The 20,358-nt window shown below is 34.6% G+C and overlaps 1 protein-coding gene across 7 annotated transcripts in view; it reads right to left on the bottom strand.

Annotated features, from left to right (window-relative positions):
* Lmpt (four and a half LIM domains protein limpet) overlaps positions 1-20,358 on the bottom strand; it is a 934,906-nt gene that overhangs the window by 10,557 nt on the left and 903,991 nt on the right. For all 7 annotated transcript variants that reach the window (XM_081759226.1, XM_081759223.1, XM_081759224.1 and 4 more), the window contains one exon: positions 3,236-3,405. In XM_081759226.1, the coding sequence (XP_081615352.1) occupies positions 3,236-3,405 (170 nt within the window). The remainder of the gene's footprint in view (positions 1-3,235; positions 3,406-20,358) is intronic.

Genomic DNA, 20,358 nt, shown 5'->3' with positions numbered 1-20,358 from the left:
TATCAGATGGAATATATATATACAAGCCAGACAGATTTTCGTATTAAACTCTTGAAATTTCGTAATCAACCAATCAATTAATATTAATGTATGATTAATTTTGATTTGGAAGTGATATGGATATGATACGATATGAAATTTTAACATGGAAGTGAGCTAAAACCTAGTAAATATTAAGTAAAATGTCATGAAAATGAGATTTAGTAAAACTTCTACCAGTATATTAACATTTTAGTATTTTATATTGTATCTTTGTGCATTTGAGTTTTTAATAAACATTTTACGATTACCCTATGTTATACTTTATGTCCCACTTTAATATACAAAGGCCCACGAAATCATGCGAATCAGTATTTATAATCACCTCCCTGTAGACTTTAGGAATGAACAAAATATATTGTTTGCCATAAGAGAAAAGTCAGACAGTTCCTATTAAGTAAAGTGTATTATAACGTTAAAGGATTTTTGGACGATAACTTTATGTAAGCTGTTTCCTCCAGTTATATAGGTATATTTACCCATATATAATTTTGTAATGAATAATTGACATATGAAATTTAATGTAACATACATAGCTAATTATATAAGAAAAACAATCCTATGAACTACGGTGAACAATTGTAAATATATAGTCCCAGCGCAATGTATTTTGAAATATATTCTGAACTGGACCTTCGAACGCCAAATATCTGGTTATGAGAAGCAAACAGCATATTGCATATAAATGTAATATAGATGAGCATATAAATGGAACACTATACCTGTAAATAATATACTTGTAAAACATTTCAACAATTGACTGGAAATGATAAAGATTTACCTTCAAGAGCCTGAAGAATACTCTCAAATTGATCACATTTTACTGATTTCAATGCTCCTGATTTAACAAAATTAAATTGGAGATTCCCTTACATAAAAAAAAAAGATACTGCAGGTTTGTATCCTTCCGCACAATTAATCAACATTCTGTAATTTTTATTCATTTAAAGTATTTCTTTATCGAAATGAATTTCCGAACTATTCTTTTATATCCTTAATATCTTATAACATCCAAGACAATCAAAATTTTATTGTTCTAAGTTTCCATTAATATGCAATAGTTTTAATTATTTGTAAGTTTCGTTTTCTTCTTAATTTTAAAGTGATCTAAATAACTCGTTAGTATCATGATTAGTTTCCTTGAAATTGAATGATTCTTTTCAGTACTACGGCTATATGAGTAGTCGGTATACAGTTTAATATAGGATCCGAACCACATATATTCCCATCAAAGATCGAACTTTGGCCTCAGAAACGAAAGGAGAGACAACACTAGTCATTATTCACAAAGAGTTTATTCGATCGTAGTCTATACATATAAAAGAAGTAGTAGTCTTGAGTGAGTGAGTGAGTGACTGATCAACTCCCAGGCCAAACCGCTTAAGTTAAAAACTTGAAATTTTGACATTGTCTAGGACATATGACGTAAGGTATCGCTAAAGAAGGATTTTGGAAAATTCGCCGAGGAAGGGAGGAAGTAGAGTGGCAATTATTATAGTGAAATGTCTATCTCTTCGAATCTATGAAGCGTAGAAACATAATATTTGTCGTTGGACTTTCAATTTAAAATAATTCTACTGTGCTTCGCTTTTTTTTTGGGGGGGGGGGGGAGCATATTTCCTCTACAAGGGAAAAAACGAAGGCGAGAATTAAACAATGGTGGGATTACAATTGTTATAATAGGATGGCCATATCTCGAAATTCGTTAAGGTTAGAGACAAGAAATTTTGTTTCTTTTTCATTTGAAGTAATTACAGACGTATTTCAGCGTTTTTTAAAAATATTTCTCCTACAAGGGAAGATAAAAGGCAGGAACAAAAAAGGGTGGGGTTCGAATTGTTAAAATAAGATGATCATATCTTGAAATCCCTTAATATTAGATACATCTTAGGTATATAAACTCCTTATTCGAAAGAAGTGGGAATATGCCACGGGCCACAGCGTTTCCGAAAATTCCGCTTTTAACGAGAGAAAGGGATTAATTTATATTGTTTTTCTCAATATCAAAAAATGACTTCAAGATTGTCAGTCTCATCATAAACAGCTAGCATTTGGGTTGACGTAGCTTTTTTATAATTTCACTTTGTTTAAAATGCATATTCTACGGAGGGAAAAGGGTTTATTTTATTTATTTATTTATTGCAAATAATAATGCTATAAACGTATTTGTACCGTACGAAGGACGGAAGCAAAGGTTGAAATATGAGGTCGTAGGCCGAGTAAATGCGGGGTTTGGAGACGAAGTTTCAGCTAGCCGAAGGCTAGTTGTTCATATAAACTAAAATTAATTTTATAAAAAAGTCGTAGAAGTTGGCACCCATTCCTTCTGGTAGGTCTAAAAACTGCTCACTATAGTACCGCTTCTTGAATAGTGGAAAGACAATTATCATCAGGCTTATAGCCAATCCGTTAAAAAAATTAATTACCAAATTAATATAATTTTCTCTTATATTTTGCATGAATTAATTTTTAGTTGACGATCATTAAAATCGTAAAGAATAAAAAATTAATCACGATTTTTCTCCACGCAATATGAATGGATATTCTGCAAGAACTGTTACGTAGTTTATTTAAAAAAAATCACGACAGTCACCCTCCCCCCCCCAAAAAGAAAGTGTTAATACTGTGCCCCCAACTTTTCTTGAAGTCTGCGTCATGAACTCATCGATTTTGTAATAACCAAATCACCATTATTGCAAACTGTTATATGCATCACTTGGTATGGTTTCTACGTGATATACACCTATAATTATTCCTATATTTTAATACCATATATATTATTTTAAACACTGTGTTCCTCGTGGGACTAACAGAATCACAAAAATTATATTACATACATAATTTTCATTGATTTGTTTTCTCAGTTTGATGAAATTTTTATTTCATTTTTATTCATTCTCAGTTTTGTTTTAAAACAGTATATTTTCGTAAGTATCCATTGATATTCCCAAACCCTCAATTTTATCCATTAACTGATTCTTTAACTTTCAGAACTCAAAGATAATTCTCACTGCATAAAAATGAAAATTGCCGATTTTGATTTTCATCGATTAATTTTAATTACTACTTTATTCTTACATTAACTTTTTTTAATTTAATCGAGTATTTCAACTTCTTTAACTTTTAATTTGAATCCGTTAAATGCTTTACTAATTTTCCCAAGTATGATGATTATCACGTCATGTATGTGACTGACCTTGTTGCATTTTACACAACGAGTGGAGAACTTTTCCTCGTAGCATGCAGCACAATAGATCTCCTGCTCTCGGGGGATGAAGGATTTTGTGCCGATGGGGGTCTTGCACACACAGCAACAGAAACACTTCTCGTGCCACTGTCGAGTCTTGTATTCCATCTTCTTGGTTCCTGCACAAAACAAAGAAACCAACAATTAATATTTTTTTAAAAAGTACCCACAATATCATTGTCATTATAAAAGATGTCACTTTTAGACCAGATGCAGGTTAACAGACTTCGGGGAGGTATAAAATTTAAACATTTCAAGTTATTTGAAGTACTAAAAAAGTCTATATGAATATGTCCCTGTGAGCTACTAGTAACTCGCGATCAACGGTTTAGCGATCATTGATTTAGAGTATGCGTCTGTAATTCTTAGTAATTTCATTTTTTTTTAAAAAAAAAGCCCAGTTTTATAAAGTTGCGCCTTCTTTCTAGCCAGTGTTTTATATCTCACCAAATTTAACATGTACGTAGAGAACCAATAAGGACAAGGTGTTATCTCAAAAATGTTTCACTGTCCTAAATTTTTATGAACTCTATATTTTAATTAAAATGTCTTTCACCATTTAAATATTGGCAATATAGAATATTGGAAGGAATAAAAAATTAACTCTATTGTATATATGTTATAAATCTATAGCATGCCTAACTTGAAACTAACATTTCATAGACTTACTACTATTCAAATTGATTGTACAACGTACAATGTCTAAACAAAATTTACTTTTTCAACCACCATTAAAGACATTTAACGATAAGTAGAAAACAATGACTTCGGACTAACAGCATCTGTGAAGATCAAGTTTGAGGTTAAATAGCCGATCTGGCTTTAAGGAAGGACAGCAACTGTTTATTTAGTATTCACCATAAAAAGAAAGTGTTACAACACATTTCACAGCAAATTCGCAACGTTCACCCCACAGTTTTTTTTTTTTTTTTTAAACATTAGGGAATAACGAAGACAATCAAGTATATCTAAAACAGAAAGTGGAATCTCCAAAACGCTATCAAATGAATATATATGTGTGCTCACTTAATTTGCGCCACAGCATATTTTACATACTATTGTTTTTTTAGATATTTAATTACAAATTCAACCAATATCTATGAGGTTGGTAATTGTTTCGTCAAGGTCAGTTATTGTACTCCATGGTACGCTTTTTCTACCGGTTCTAATAGAGCATAAGTCCATACACTTTGCTTTCATTATGATTATCATCAATTTAATTATTAGACTTCCAAATATGCTATGGATCAGGGGCGGATCCAGGACGGACTTCTGGGGGGGCGGTGCGTTGTAATACTGCTACTTAGAGCTACTTTTAAGAGCTCCAGACTCTGGGATGGGTTTTATTTATATATAAAATAAAAAAACGTTTCCTCTTCTGGGGGGGTCGCCCCCTCCCTGCATCCGCCACTGCTATGCATAAGTATCGGGAAATCTTACAGAACAGCTATGCCCGTTTGTCTGTCTGTCGACAGATATCAAAGCAAAGTCGGTACGAAATATCGAGATGGGGTTTCTCAAAATCAATTCAGCATTTCAAGAATAGCTTCAATTTTATCCGTTAACCCTGTATTCAAATTGGAAGTAGTAGAAGTTAACCATTTCTTGTTTTAACGTTGATAGCCTTAGAACAAAACGGTAATAGATAGCAACAAGCTAGTTTTCTGCAATCGATTCAGTACCTCAAGAAAAGAAATCATTTTGACCTGCATATCTCTACCAAAACCAGAAATGGTAGAAATTTACTACTACTACTACTTATTGTTACAATATTGATCTCCACATAGAGCAAAACAACAGTAAGATATAGCGAAAAAAGGCTTTCTGATATGACTTGAGCGTTCCAAGAATAACTTTCATCTCGACCTATCCCCCTCTATGCAAATCTGAACTCCCTTACGATTTCCAGTTTCAACACTGATCACCATAGTGGAAAGCAATAATGGATAGCGAGAAGCAGTATTTTTGAAATTAATTCAGAGTACCGCAAAAATATAAGAGAAATTAAACGGCGTGACAAACATCTTGGCATTTAAAGGCGGCGCTCCAAGTTCCCTTTAAATGCTGTTAGCAAATGAGAGGCCAGCGGTATTGCCACATTTATATTGTACACATCCAGGTCTATCCTTGCCACTTGATCGCGCTGTAGTTTGTCTACTTAGCTATAGCCACACCCCTTTCCCACTTGGCAACGTCGCGCCAGAGCTTGGGTTTTATTCGTTTAGCTGAAATGTCAAGATGTTTGTCACAGGCTTTAAATTCAATATTTCAGTTTCACGTTCCTCCATTATGCGCTTTAGGTTACTTGAGACGGATGATGATGCAAGAATTGCTGCAATGAGAAAGGGAGACGAAGCGGAAGTACACTGTGAGAATGCACGGACACGATGTTGTTCACTATGAACTTACTTGGCTGGGGGTCGAATCAGGAACCCCACGCACCAGAGGTAGGCGCTCTACCACTGAGTCACTATGTCCAGGGCTTGAATCCCGTGCTATTGGTATGCACAGACCATTATGCAAGACCAACCCTCACAATGCGTCAATAATGTTCAGTCTTGTATCTACTATTACAAACTTTTTTTAAAAAAAGTTCTGTCAAAATATTGATAAAATATTTTGTAGAACAAAAATCACGAGGTAATTTCTCTTTGGCTTACCTTTACAGCCAATTGAAATGTACGATCTTCTTCGATTCATGCCTAACAATAAACATGCTAAGTTAACTTGATAAATATGTGTTTGTTTGGTAATAAACAAACGAACCTACACCGAATGCAGTTGAGTACACTTCATTGTCTGTATCAATCTTAGATTAAAGAACATGTATTTAAAATTACATCACCCACATGTTAAGTGGCAACAAATAATAATAATAATAATAATAAAAATAAGTGTTTCTTTCTCTTTGTCTCAGACTCTTCGCATAAGCACACCATTAGATGACGTAAAAATATTTTCTATCTGCTTCCGTGCATACCAATGGAACATGACACATAGGGCAGCTAGCAGGACAACTTACTCCTTTCTCAGTGAGCAAAGCACTGCACCAGTCGAGTACGACATAAAAACAGAAAGATAGGCTGCTTGTTACTCAGTAATGACAAGTAACATTTGTATACATTTTGACTGTGCAGTTCTAGTTTGTTTGATTTTACGAAAATTCCACTCTACTGAAGCGATGTGAAGCGAGATGCCATGTTTCATGAAGTAAAATGGAGTAGATCTGTCAAAAACATTCATTTATTATACATGAACAAGTATAAATGCCCTTTTATCTCCTATGATTTTTCTTTACTGCTCCGCACAACTTTAAACATACTTTAAACATTTTAACATATGATGAACTATCTAGTCTGCGTTTATGATGTTTTCATTATAAGAATCCACTTCTTTGCGCAGTATTAGTAGACGAATGTCTTCTGACCTGCGTTCAACTATTACATATTTCTTTTGTTTGATAGATAGAAATATTTGCAAGACTCAAGACGGAATTATTTAACTTTGCATTTCCCTAGAATTGGTAGGAAAAAATCGGAAATTTCATTTTAGAAGAAAATTTATCCGGACGCATATTTCATTCTTTTTTTTAAGCCTGGTAAAAGAGGACGCATGGTAACACTGAGCTATTGGTTCTTTAATAATAATAATAATAATAATAATAATAATAATAATAATAATAATAATAATAATAATAATAATAATAATAATAATAAAGAAGTTATTATTATATAACCTTTTTGATTTATTTGTATTCTTCAGTATCAAGGCAATATGAGTAATGAAAGCATGCCCATTCCCTCACGCTCTATGATTTCTAACCATTAGATTCCGTTAGCATATGTCCGCATTTTCGCGGACATGTCTGCATTCTGAGAGTAAAAATTTCTGCCCTCACACATTTTCCGAAATTTTCTAACTCCTCCGCATTTTCTAAGCTCAAGTGTTTCTAATATAGCATCTATTGGTAACATTGTTTATATCGTAACAGCGCTATTTGTATTCAAAGAAGAAATGATTAAAAAAAAAAAAGTACTGATCTACCGAGGGGAAAAAAATAAGTATGTCAATATAATGCTATGTGAGTACTCTTGTTCCATCATTTTTAATACATTTCACTATATTTTTCATGATGTTTCAAAAGCAAACTTCAAAGTAAAAGATATAAACCTTATCGTTCTTGCATCGGAAGTTAATGTTTATGTAACGAGTTAGCCAGGTGGAAGTGTGTCCGTATTTTGTGCATTTCAGAATATTGTATCCCTATTCTTCTCACATGACCCCAAAAAGAAATATCCACTGCTAAATTTATACAATTACTTCTAATCTTCGTTAACTAATAATTATATTTTTGACTGTAACAAGTAATTCTAGTGCAGAATTTATACATGTTTAAGTTGCTAACTAAATATTTCAACTATTTCTTCCCTATTCCGTAAAATTCCAAACGCTCACCTTGCGTATTGACTTTTCCCACTGGCTTAACTTTTGTTTTTTAGTTAGGCTTCAGCAAAAAATATAATCTGGGCCACTTCCATTAATATTTTCAATACACATCGAACGTTTTCGGTCCCCCCAAACGCGGGGTCTGCGGGAATATACGTTACGCTACTGAATGTTGATCCACCTATAGGGTCCAAGATCATGTGCAAAATTCGAACCCACGTCTACTGCAACAACCATTATTGTAAATTTTCATTCAGGAAATTTTCTTTAGTGTTTTACGCGTAAAACAGCTAAATTATGCTACTGAAATAGCAGAAATTTATTTGTAGAGAATAATTAGGGTTTGACGTTATGTACTATGATTTTGTCTCCTTTTTCATCATAGTTCAGTCAAATAATGAGCTAAACTTACGAGTATCAAATCGGGCATATACAGTAGGTAAACAGTAAGTTTTCCACTTGATCGGGAGATTGTAGCCGTACTCCAGATCAGGCAGGATTGTTATCGTGAGAACCAGGGAACTCAGGTAGTGGTGGGTGTAAGTGGCGGATCAAGAAGGTAAAAACTGGGGGAAGTCAGAACCCAGATTATGATAGGAATATCATGACTTTATAATAAACTTTCAAAAATATATAAATAATTGCTTAAGTTATTTTTGTGTCTAAAAATTAGGGGGGGGGGGAGGGTCTAAACTCTCCGACCTCGGACTAGATCCGTCACTAGCGAGCATGGTCAGAGGAAAGATGTTCGTTCTCAGCAGATGGTGTTGGTACTGTGACGTCCACTCAGCATCCTGAAGACAACTGGGGAGCTACTTGAAGGAAAGAAAATTACTTAAATTCCGGTCTAAAAAGCCAATATTAATGACAAGGAGAGCCTATGTGCTAATCTCCAAACGCATGAGTGCCACAAGCCGAGCGGTAGGTCCTGTTTCCTAAAGGCTGTTGCACCAGGAGTTATGTTAGTTTTTATTTAGTTTAATCCGGAGACCGCAAGTTCGTTCCGTGCCAGACCATCCTGACTGCGGTTTTACCCCAATTCCACCAGATGAATACTGGAAATAAACTCTACTACGTTCTCTTACGAGATTCCTTTCCTAATTTTTTAATGTTTCCATTGGTAAAAATAAACTTACTAAGTCTGTTTATAAAGTAAAATTTGAAAATGCGAATGTACATGCAAAAATTAAGCAAGTTTATCCCTATCAAGCAGGAAAACTTTCCGGGTTGACATTAACAATTATTATAATCAGTTATGAATTAATTTGTAAATTCAAGAATAGAATGTAAGTAATTTAAAAAGAAAGAAATAGGTGTACGAAGTGTGTGCTTGAGTTGTAAAAAGAAACTGACAAATAGCTCGGTATTCGAGGCTGGCAACATTGTCTCTGCTTCTCCGCTTCGCTACTGTTTGTGGTTACGCCTCTCAATGAAGTCGTGAGGTAAATAAGTAAGAGCTACTTATTTAGCGTGTCAGATTTCAAGATATGATAACACTACAAACTTTTAAAAAGTATTGTATATATCACTGTTTACATTGCACTAGACTCACACTGTATTATAAGACCTTTTTTCAAGTTGTATATTGATATAATGGTTGTATTCTAATGAAAGGCTCCGTTTTATTATTTTAAACCACTATAAAATATAAGATGCATTTTATAAAGTATAAAATGCATTTTATTAAATAATAGAAGAAGTGTGGGTTTTTGGAAATGAACTAATCAATTGTTTGTGTTTTTCCTTTCTGATGAGGAGGCCGGTTATCTTGTTTGGTGCTTTCAAGGTCTCTAGTCGATCCCAAGTTGCGATGGTATCTTCAAATACATAGAGACCCCTACCCAATTAGTGAAGTCAGTGATGGTATTCAGCCCGAACCGGCTCTTAAAATTGGTTCTTCACTTCTAGATCAAAAAAGTAACACTATCAGAGTATACACCAGGTGAAGGAGTTTGGTTAAAAGTTATTTAATTTCATATTCATTTACGCGTTGTATTCCACGAACAGATTAGTATTTTGCATCCTGAGCATTATACTAACCCGCTAATCTCAACAGCGTTGCGGGTAGTCTATCAAGCAAGGATGAAATTCATAATTAAGCGGCTCTGGCGAGCATAATAGTGTAATAAACGCAACTTCCAGTGAAATTGAGTTTTTAGGTGGAATGGGTCATGACTGAATCACAAAAAAGTATGAATGTAGTTCTATTTTGGAAATGTGCTTCAACAAGTCAAAGGAAGCTTGTTTGGCATGTGTCACTGTATTGAATTGAATAGGAATAAGTCAATCTCTCTTTTACAGTTTACTCTAAAATTAGAAAATGTGACATATCATTATGTTCGCCCGAGTTGCTCAATTACTCGCATGCAACGACACGGAGAATCAATTTTTGATTGTCTATGTCTTGGAATCAACTACATGAAGCACGCCTTCATCAAAGAACTGGATTCCTAACTCTTTATCCTCTACATTCTGGCCAAAATTGATTGTCATCCATCAAGTAGTACTTGAGGTTTTGTGACTCCCGGACGCATATAATACGGACAGAGTAAATATACAGGGTGTTTCAAAACAACACCGACGTTTGGGAGGTGATTCCTGACATCAAGATAAGACAAAAAGTACAGACCAACCTTGGTGCATAAATGCTTGTATCTTTCGGCGTCACAGGTTGCCGAAAACATGAGGAAAAAAAAAACAAGAACTTTAAAAGTCCATAGCTCCAAAACTATGGGACCTACCGTAGTCGGGTCAAGACTTCACTTAGGAACTAGTATATGCCCTATACAAATATCCATGTTTCAGAATCCTCCGTTACTTCCGCAACAATTTTTATAGAAGTACTTGGAGAGTACTTCAAATGATATGCCCGTTGCCAAACTCCCTCTATAAAAAAAAGTTGCATGAATACTTTATAATTATGAAACATGGATTTTTGGATAGAGCAGATAATTAGTTCCTAAGTGAAGTCTTGACCCGACTACGGTAAGTCCCATAATTTTGGAACTATGAACTTTTAAAGTTCATTTTTTCATGTTTTCGGCACCCTATAACTCCGAAAGGAAGTATTTGTGCACCCAGGTTGGTCTATACTTTTTGTCTTATCTTCGTATTAGGAATCACCTCCCAAACGTTGTCGGTGTTGTTTTCAAACACCTTGTATAAAGGAGTTTTTGGTAAATGGAACTTGTTAAAAATCAATTCTTTGGTACTATTTTTATACAGAAATACAGGAAACTTTGCATCTAATCGGGAAATTGCATGGCTTCGGACAGGAATTTTGCTGTTACGAAACTGAGACAAGTACTATTTTGCAGTTCTGCTACGTTGTTCACGAACAGTAATCTTTCCATAATTATCGTTATTAGTTTTAACTATCGCAGTGTAGTAGGCGTTTATAGATAATAATAATACTCGTAATTATATGATATAATTATATAGTAATAACATTAATTGTAAGTCAACTTACGACACTAATCACATAACTGGCTGTTGAATGATTTGAATGACAACACAGGTCCTAGCTGACTTCCCTTTTTATCTTAAAAGGGCGTTTTAATAACTGTGGACTGTATAATTTTAATATATAACTCCCTAACGTTACAGCCCACGAAGGTCCATGGTCGGTCAAAAAGTTTTGTTTTTATTTAGGTGATATATGGTCAGCATCTACATTGACTTATATCGTCATTACTTCTGGCACCTCAGACCGGAGTTCGATTCTCAATTGTCTGAAGACATAGTAACGAATAAAATTATGTTCCCACCGATAATCGAAAACGTGCACTAATCTAGTGGCAAGTGCACGTGCGTTTGGTGCATATGGTTTCGGTTTCGCCCCCGGGTGGGAGAGCATTGAGCGCAAACCCAACATACTTGCCACTTCCGTCGCGCTCGCACCACATGACCAAGTGCCAATAATCGCTTTTCTTTGGAAATGAGAGAGTTCGACCACTTTACACTATAACCGTCCAGGTATTTCACCGCATAATGCTGTTGTACTACTCTTCACGTAGTACGGAGTTTGCTTTAACACCACCACCACCATCACCACGTGCCCGACGCTGCCGTTGCCGCCTGACCATCGCCAACCCAATCACCTGACATGCTTCCAACTCTAGATCTTCACACTAAACTGATAAGTATCTGTATACAGACAAATCTTATTTCTGGACTGACCTACTGAAATCACCAATCAAATCTCTCTTTTTGCACGAATGTTCTTCCATTTGAGATATCAGCAACACAGTCAAAGTCGCATTTGCTGCATATACTCATAGCCCCGTGTAGACTAGAAATTACTTGGCAACATTTACTCAGACAATTAGCTATTCAATCGATATTTTGTCTTTTTTTTCTGCTTTAAACTTTTAGTGCATACGATCACAAACAAAACTCTCTCTCGTTATGTTCTTTTGCAAGTACGTTCAGAATAAATGAACCAATTAAAGTAAGGCTTTCGGGAAGTTACAGACACACAAAATTTATCAGTTTGTTTCGAAGTTATAGACATGATAATACGAAAAGAGGGAATGCACTTTTGTTCAGAAATGAACGATTCTTTTTAATTATTACAATCTTGCACAACGCTGGGTCGATGGCAGCTCAAGTCGTAAAGCGCCTGTCTTTGACAAGTGGGATATCAGTCTACTGATCGTATGTTTCCCTTTTTTCTTAAATATATTCTTTATTTTCGAAATGACCTTTTAGCTCCCAGTGTAAGCTTACGGAAGCTTATAGTTTCACTCCAAGTGTGTATGGTACTTTATTTCTCGGTAACCACTGACTGTATCGAGCGAAATTTGGCAAGCAGGTAGCCCATCGTCTGAGAAATAAAGATCGCCATGATAGGGGGCAGAGCCCGGTCAGGGACAAAAATTTACACTTGGGAGTTTTTAAGTACCGGTTTACAGCTCGACTCCTTTGTTAGGCAATAGTTTTTATTCATAAATTTTCTTTTCACACCATCCGAACAAATTGTGAAGATGTGAATTTGGCAGAACCTACAGTTCTTTATCTTTTTAAACCTAATCTTCAAAAAAATAGGGACAGTTAATCAACCGTAGCTATTATTACAATTATCGTACGAAGATAACTTATAGGTAAACCGTCCTCGTTCTCTTTGTAACAGAATATGCTTTTAATCTAAACATCGGTGAATGTAATTTTTGTTATACGTATCCATTGGGAGGTCTCAGTTAATTTCCAAAAAAACAACGTGTGGCCCACGGAAGAGGTTAAATGAAAGGACCTAATAATCAGATGAACAGGTTGGATTTTCATTTCACATGTGCTGCAACAACTCCAAAAAACATTTATATGCACACACAAGATACCGGTACTCCCTCCCTCTACTAACTGAGTTGTGTATGTGTGTAGGAGAACAAGTTATGAGTCGCTGCGATGCGAAGGCGTCAACGAATGGCCATATCTTTTCCATTTATTTATGAGAGAGAAGTCCTCCTTCGGCGGTCCATTAAGATTTGCTCCATGATAATCAAACAAACAAACTAGTTATTATGACAAGAAGCTGGAGTACTAAATACTGGATTCTACTAATAATAATATTCGGTACGGCCATTTTGACAAATTGGTATTATACGTTCGGTAATGTTACCTTCATTTTCTACTTTCTTTTACTTACCGCACGCAAAACTTAAGAGAACAATCAGATCAGTCTTTTGACATCTTTAGGTCTGAAACTTCTGCAGCTACTGCAATTGTTTCTTTGGGTATATTTTCCCCAGGCTTTGCTGACGGGTTAATTTTAAGTTTAGCGTCCATTTTATCACCAAGGCTATAAGAAATGTGGACCTATAACTCAACTCAGGATCCGAAGAACATGAGCTCCCACTGGGAATCGAACCCGGGTCTTCCGCGCCGCAGGTGCGTATACTAACCACATAGTCACAAGGGAGTTGTCGAAGTATGTTTTATTCTTATATACTTTCTGTAATTTTGTCATACAGATTCATGACGTGATAAATTTTCTTCGTCTTTTTTGTAAATCATAAAGTGAAAATGCGCTCCTCTGACTACGGAGACAAATATGGCAAAGAAATCTATTTTAATATTTATTTAAAAAAAAAAAAAAAAAACTATTCTACTGTATCAAGTATCACTAAGTATTTTGCAATCATTGACAAGTCACTTGAAGCAAATTCCACGCACTACGATGAAATGCTCTTACTTCAGCTTGATTAGACTTCAACGTTCAATCCTCTAAATAGCCATTTTGAGATGCGCTTATATCTAATATCTCAGTTACCCCGAGCTGGGTAGGCAATTTTGAAATGGGCTTGCTATAACTTCAAACATAATCCTGAGCTGGTCGTGTCGACAAACATTGTAACGCATCTTGACTAAACTGGAATTGCACAAGAATATTTCTGAATTGTGAATTTAATGGTGTGATTAATTTTGGGTCGCAACCACGTTGATATAAACGTGGAAAGAACATCATATCGGATTATGTCAGATCGGATCAGAAGAATCAGGTAAGTGCGGAGATAATAAGAGCAAATATAACTTGATTACGTTCACATCACACGGGACATCAAACACTGTGACTTATTAATTTCTGTGGAAAATTTAATACTGACTAAATATAGCATTAGTTTATATAAATAAGAAGAAATATTTCATGAATATTATTATTCTGTTTTGTGATCAAGTATAATTACAAGAGGTTAAACCAAATAGATACGTATTTATTAAATTATTTGCCATATCGTTCAAATATGTGTGTTACATACGGTATAACGAAATTTTACTGCATTTATTAGTAAAGTAAGAGATTTAGTACACTTCTTTCATATTCCCTTTCCTTAACAGTTGGCTATAAGTATGAACATTCTCACTTATATCATTGATAAGATACATGTTTATCAGTACAAAGAATAATCGTCATCTTCATTCAGCTGGTTGATGAAATGTATACAGATTGCTTTAAGATATATTATGAATAAACTACAGCATATCGATTAGGTACCTAACAATTCATCATCATTATTCCTTAAACTTCACACAAGGTTCAAAATTTATTTCATATATAAATACTTCATTAAATTAACATTTTATTATATAGCGTACATAACCATTTCCATTCAAATTCATAATATTTATATTCATCAAAACATAACCTTGTATGTTTCATATTATTATTTTAGTATTCAATATTAGACGTTTGGTACCTTCATTACAAAGTTGAATATGCTGACATGAAAGAAGAATGATATTGTGAGAATTGTGTTGTGATATACTTAGCGATTACACAAGACAGCCATTAAAATAGATGTTGTTACTGTTAAGATACTGAAATACAGAATTTCGTTTATATCCAAAAGTTACTAAAACAGTAATTTTGAAATTATGTACGAATCAGATTATACATAAATTTAGGGCATTATTCGGCAGCTTGCGACAGAAAGAAGGGCCTAAGTCCCTAGAACGCACTTTCTAGCTTGACATATTAAATAGTTTAATTCCAACGTCAAAATTCAATCTTAATCTGTAAAATAGTTATGTTATTATTACTAATTACGTGGCAACTCCTCAAACTTACTTATTTTTTTATATATATTTTCAGATGTTTAGAGATTATGTTAAATATTTTCTTTTCAAAAAGTGAACTTCAAGTTTTTCAATTTTTGTTTACAATATATAAATTAAATACTTTCTTCTCTTTTTAAATTTGAATTTGTTCTTCTTCGGTCAATGTTCCGTTAAGGGGGTCCAGTGTCTTTGACACCACTTCTTTCTATTGATTTTCGTTTGATTGCATGATATAACGTTATATTAGGTTCTATTAGGTTATGTTAGGTTAGGTTAGCTTAAGAGGTCCAGTGTAGTTTTGGACCCCCTTAATGGAACATGGACCTCTTCTTCTAATAGCGTAATTAATTTTCTTTTTGAATTGAAAGTTTAAATAAAATAATCCGGCACATATTAAGAATACAATAGCTAGTTGAACTAAGAAAATTTTAAGTTTAGAAAATAAAATAAACAGTAATCGTAACGAATCACTAACACATTAACCCGCTAAATATAACAAAAGTATTAATTAAACAAAATTACAGTTTACAAATTCGAGAGGCACTGTTAGACCCAATGCTGGGGCATAACAACGATCTTCAACTATTACATCAAAGCTAAAAGATTAGTTGTTCTCTTTAATATTATTCATTGGGATTAGAAATTAGAGTTCTGAGCTGTCGGCACTTAAGGTCATTTAGCCCGTCACGTATATGAGGTATGACGTCCCTCGGCGAGCATACTATCCAATGAAAGAGAGGGAAGAAAGAATGGAGGAAGGCAGGAAGCGATCTGGGACCATTATGTTAGGTACTATCACGGCATCTGCCTGGTGTGAATCAGGGAAATCCAGGAAAAGCCTCACTCACTGGCCTGAGAAAGCTGTTACACATTTTCAACCGAGTGTCCCCACCGGGAATCGAACCCGGTACCTCTCGCAAATATTATTCATGAAACTGCAAAGTTTCTTCCCTTTTCTGTTTTACGTTTTATTAGCATAACCTAAGAAAATAAAATCTAACCAAAGCACTATATTATTATTATTATTATTATTATTATTATTATTATTATTATTATTATTATTATTATTATTATTATTATTATTATTATTATTATTATTATTATTGAAGGAAGGCAATGACAAATTGCTGAAACACTAATACAAGTAACTGTTAAGACAGTATTTCTTGCTAGATTTTGTTAATTTATTCATAGTTACATAGATCTCCAAACCAAAACTAACAATTCAGAACGAAATGAATCTATTTATTACACGTGGAGTTTAACATGTTACCGTTACGTCATATTTCTTGCTAATTCTTATAAGCACATTCCTCCTTCCTTCCTTTATTTGTCTATGTTTAAATTTAATAGGAAATCAAAACGCCCTTTGATCTCCTTCAAATTCAAATATTCCAAAACTGGTCTTTGAACTCACGCACCACAATACGTTCTATCACACATTCATCTGCCCGACACAGATCGAGCTTGGATGAACTATTTCGATGCTATATAGTACGCAAATGTGCCTTCAGTGCAAGAGATCTCGGGTTCAATTTTTGGTGGAAGTTCACGTGACTCGAATTTTAGGTTAAACTGTAGATCCACGTCTCATATAGCCTTGGTGCTGAAAGGGACGTTAAACTCTTAAAAAATCAATTAATCAAACAAAGCTAATATGAATAATATACTAACTAATAAGATTATGTTTTCGCAAATAACATATCCACTAGTTATTAACAATCATTCTCAGGCTTGAATCTTAGCACTGACATTCCAAGAAAAGGTTTAGCAAGATGGTTCTCAATCCTAGGACGAATAATAAAATAATACTTTCAAGATAGGATACAGTCATTATATTTTTTCACGTATGTGGTTAGTGATGGTATCAGCATTCAAAATTGAAACATATTATGCAGATATGTATGCGGTAATTTATTTCGGGAGGAGTCCATATTCCATGTGAGGATACATTTAAAAAAAAAAAAGTTCTATACTTAAATTAGACTATACTTAAGTTACAGAAAATTCTGGATTTCGGAGGAATTCGCAGTGCTGAGTACGTTCCTGACACAATGAATGTCAGAGCCAGAATAAAACTTTAAATCAAGTTTGAATAATAGTCTAACCGCCAGTAATAATGATTGATGAGTAATTCAACTTAAGCATTGAACATCTGTTGAAGCAGATAGTTGTGTTAGTTTTCTATATCTAAAATAGCGTTTACAAGAGTATTTCGTGATAACAGTACCAGGCTAAAAATCCCAAAAAAAAGTGTTTTATCTACCGTATTTCCTGGGGGTCACCTAGACATGATTTAAAGGTTACAGGGGTTCAACAGGACAATAAGGGAAATGCTGTGCTGACGTAGAAAGGAACTAGGACAGTCAGATGGACAGAAATAGGTCCCGCAGGTGGTTTGATCACATAATTCACCGCGATAGTGCATGGTAACTCAAGTCACAAAACAGTTCTGAAGTTTACGAAAAATCCTGGTTGGTTAGTGTTCGCAGAAAATCGTTAAATGCCATTCTGTACCTAGTACAAAATAGATTTTTTTTTTCAAAAATATATTTCTTCCTCTCCATTTCTCAATATACAATGAGCACTGGTAGTTCAAGATCGTGCCATTCTGAAATTTGATGTTACAAATAATTTTGTTAGGTGACGCCATAATGCAGAGATATAGAAGAAATGATGGACATTTTCAAGATATCTTGAGTCGAAGACTTTTAAATTAAAAGAACTTCTTTTTGGCTGACACCAATTTTATTATAAGACTTAGATGCATGCTATTAAAACACGCAAAGTTCCCATTAAATCAACTCCATATGCACCACATAAAAACAATTTCTTCTAATTGAGTAGGCAGATTATAGCGTGTTCAAAATGGTCCCGCCTTCTAATAAAGTAGAATAGCGGTTTGCTTTGAAGAGCAAAGGACCGCTTCTTATAAAATCATGACCATATTGTGTGTTATGATATAAACCTAACTGTCATAAATGTGTCAGTGTCGGAGAAAAATATATGTAACTGAATAACTTGTTCTCGGTCTCAATCATCTTATACTAGTAGTATACATCATTAAATCCTTTTTTATTAAGTTTATCGAGGGAATTTGGACGAAGTGGAAATACGTGTAAGTGTTATTAAAATGATGAATGCAGCGTTTCTTACAAAATGAAATGATATACCAATCAACAAGTGCTAAAAGGATAAGCTAATGCTTTCTTCATCATTGTATTGTACTTTATCGAACATATAAATGTAGATATAAATTAAATATGTATAACAAATCGAGAACGAAAAGATTCTTTTCATTACCAGAACATAACATGTAATCATTAAATCATTATGTTTGGTAACTGTCTTACACCTGAATCTGATATAACATGTGAATAAGTAATGCGTACGCCTTTGGTATACAAGGTTACGAATTCAATTCCCAGTGGGACTGCATTGAACGTATTACAGGAGTTCAGATTCCACTTTAAGCTGTACATCGCGTACTATAGACACACGCTGCTAATCAAGAACGTGAATACTTTGTACAAATCAATCAACTACAACGAAACATCAATTGAACAGAGGCTAGCGAAAGTACGAACTTCTCTCTATCTTATATTTACAAGTAGTAGGCCCTTATTTGTGTCACTATTAAAAGTATGTGTGATACTATAAATAAATAAATAAACAATCCGTTGCAACAGACGAACGCCATATTTTTTAATACCACAAAAATTCCGTTTTTCTCATGGATGTTATAAAAGAGAGGATCTGCCCATACGTATCTTCGTCATAGGAACCAGATGAAGCCAAAAAACAACCGAGCATCGTCTGAGCCGGCACGTCTGATTGGCTACTCTCGTTTCCGCCATGATTGCTGGTTCGAAATATTGCGATCTTAGTGGCGCGGAGTGGGCAGAGTAGGTGTGGCGAAGCTGTGACGTATGGCTTCACGATTTTGTTGTATGGGCAGATCCTCTATTTTATATCATCCTTGGTTTTTCTTAATTTTCTCCGAAAGTACGCATTAAATTTAAACTCAAGCCATGTTACTGTGTTCAGATCAATGTGATATATATTGATTGATATACAGGGTGGTAAGATACATACAGACGTATTCAAATTATTAGACTCAACATTTAGTTTCTGAATATTTTACTATTCTTACAATATTACGTGAGAAAATACGTTCGAACTTAGTCCAAATTACTACTTTGTAACTCTGCCCTAATTTCTAGTGGGTGTGGCATATGCTTTTCAATATCAATAAAACAAATGCATACGTTTTATTGATATTGGCAGGGCAAATGAAAATGATGGACCTGATTTCAGAAATTTATTCTGTATAATCTAGTAATAATATGTTATTGTGAGACATGTGCTAAGAAAGGTAAGCTATCAAAGTTTTCCTCAAACATATCATAAGTGTTCTATGTGAGCACTTCGCGTAACACGGTACACATTAAGCCAATAGTCTATCTCCCGCCAAACCTTTTGTAGCATGTTGCAGTCAAAATCAGCAATAGCTGCTGTGATGCACGGCCCGAATCTCTGAATGTTCATACGACTAAAAAATACCAATAATCGGTACAGAAATGGCGCTGCACACTAATAATGACTTGTTTACAAGATAATCAAGTCCACAGAAAGATCTCTGTTCTCCAGACAATGCAATTTTCCTTAACTCCTCGCTGCTGAATTAGCGGTAGAAAGTGGAAACACTGCGTGGAAAATGGTTCAAAGTGGCACCACCATCGTTTTCACGTGAGAGCCGTTGAAAAAGTGGTAAAAGGTGTTGATATAAAGCCGAATATCTCGTAAATAGTTAAAAATATTGCTATCGAATCAAAAAAAAAAAAAAAAAAATCACAGAAAGTCGCACCAGACAAACACAATGATGTACAGATGAGAGCGAAGCGGACACCGCAATACGAGAATCCCTACAGATCAGGGCCGTGCCGTGGAGAGGGCGAGCGGGGCAACGGCCACGGGCGCCGAAGTAAGGGGGCGAAAAATCGGGAGAAAAAGGGGCAAAAGAAAGGAAAAATTACTTGGAATATATGTATGGGAGTGCCGTCGTATACTCT

Source organism: Thermobia domestica, chromosome 5 (assembly GCF_964235325.1).
Source record: "Thermobia domestica chromosome 5, izTheDome1.hap1.1, whole genome shotgun sequence".
Lineage (NCBI taxonomy): Eukaryota > Metazoa > Arthropoda > Insecta > Zygentoma > Lepismatidae > Thermobia > Thermobia domestica.
Note: the sequence above shows the minus strand (reverse complement) of the source record. Positions and strands in the feature narration are given on the sequence as shown.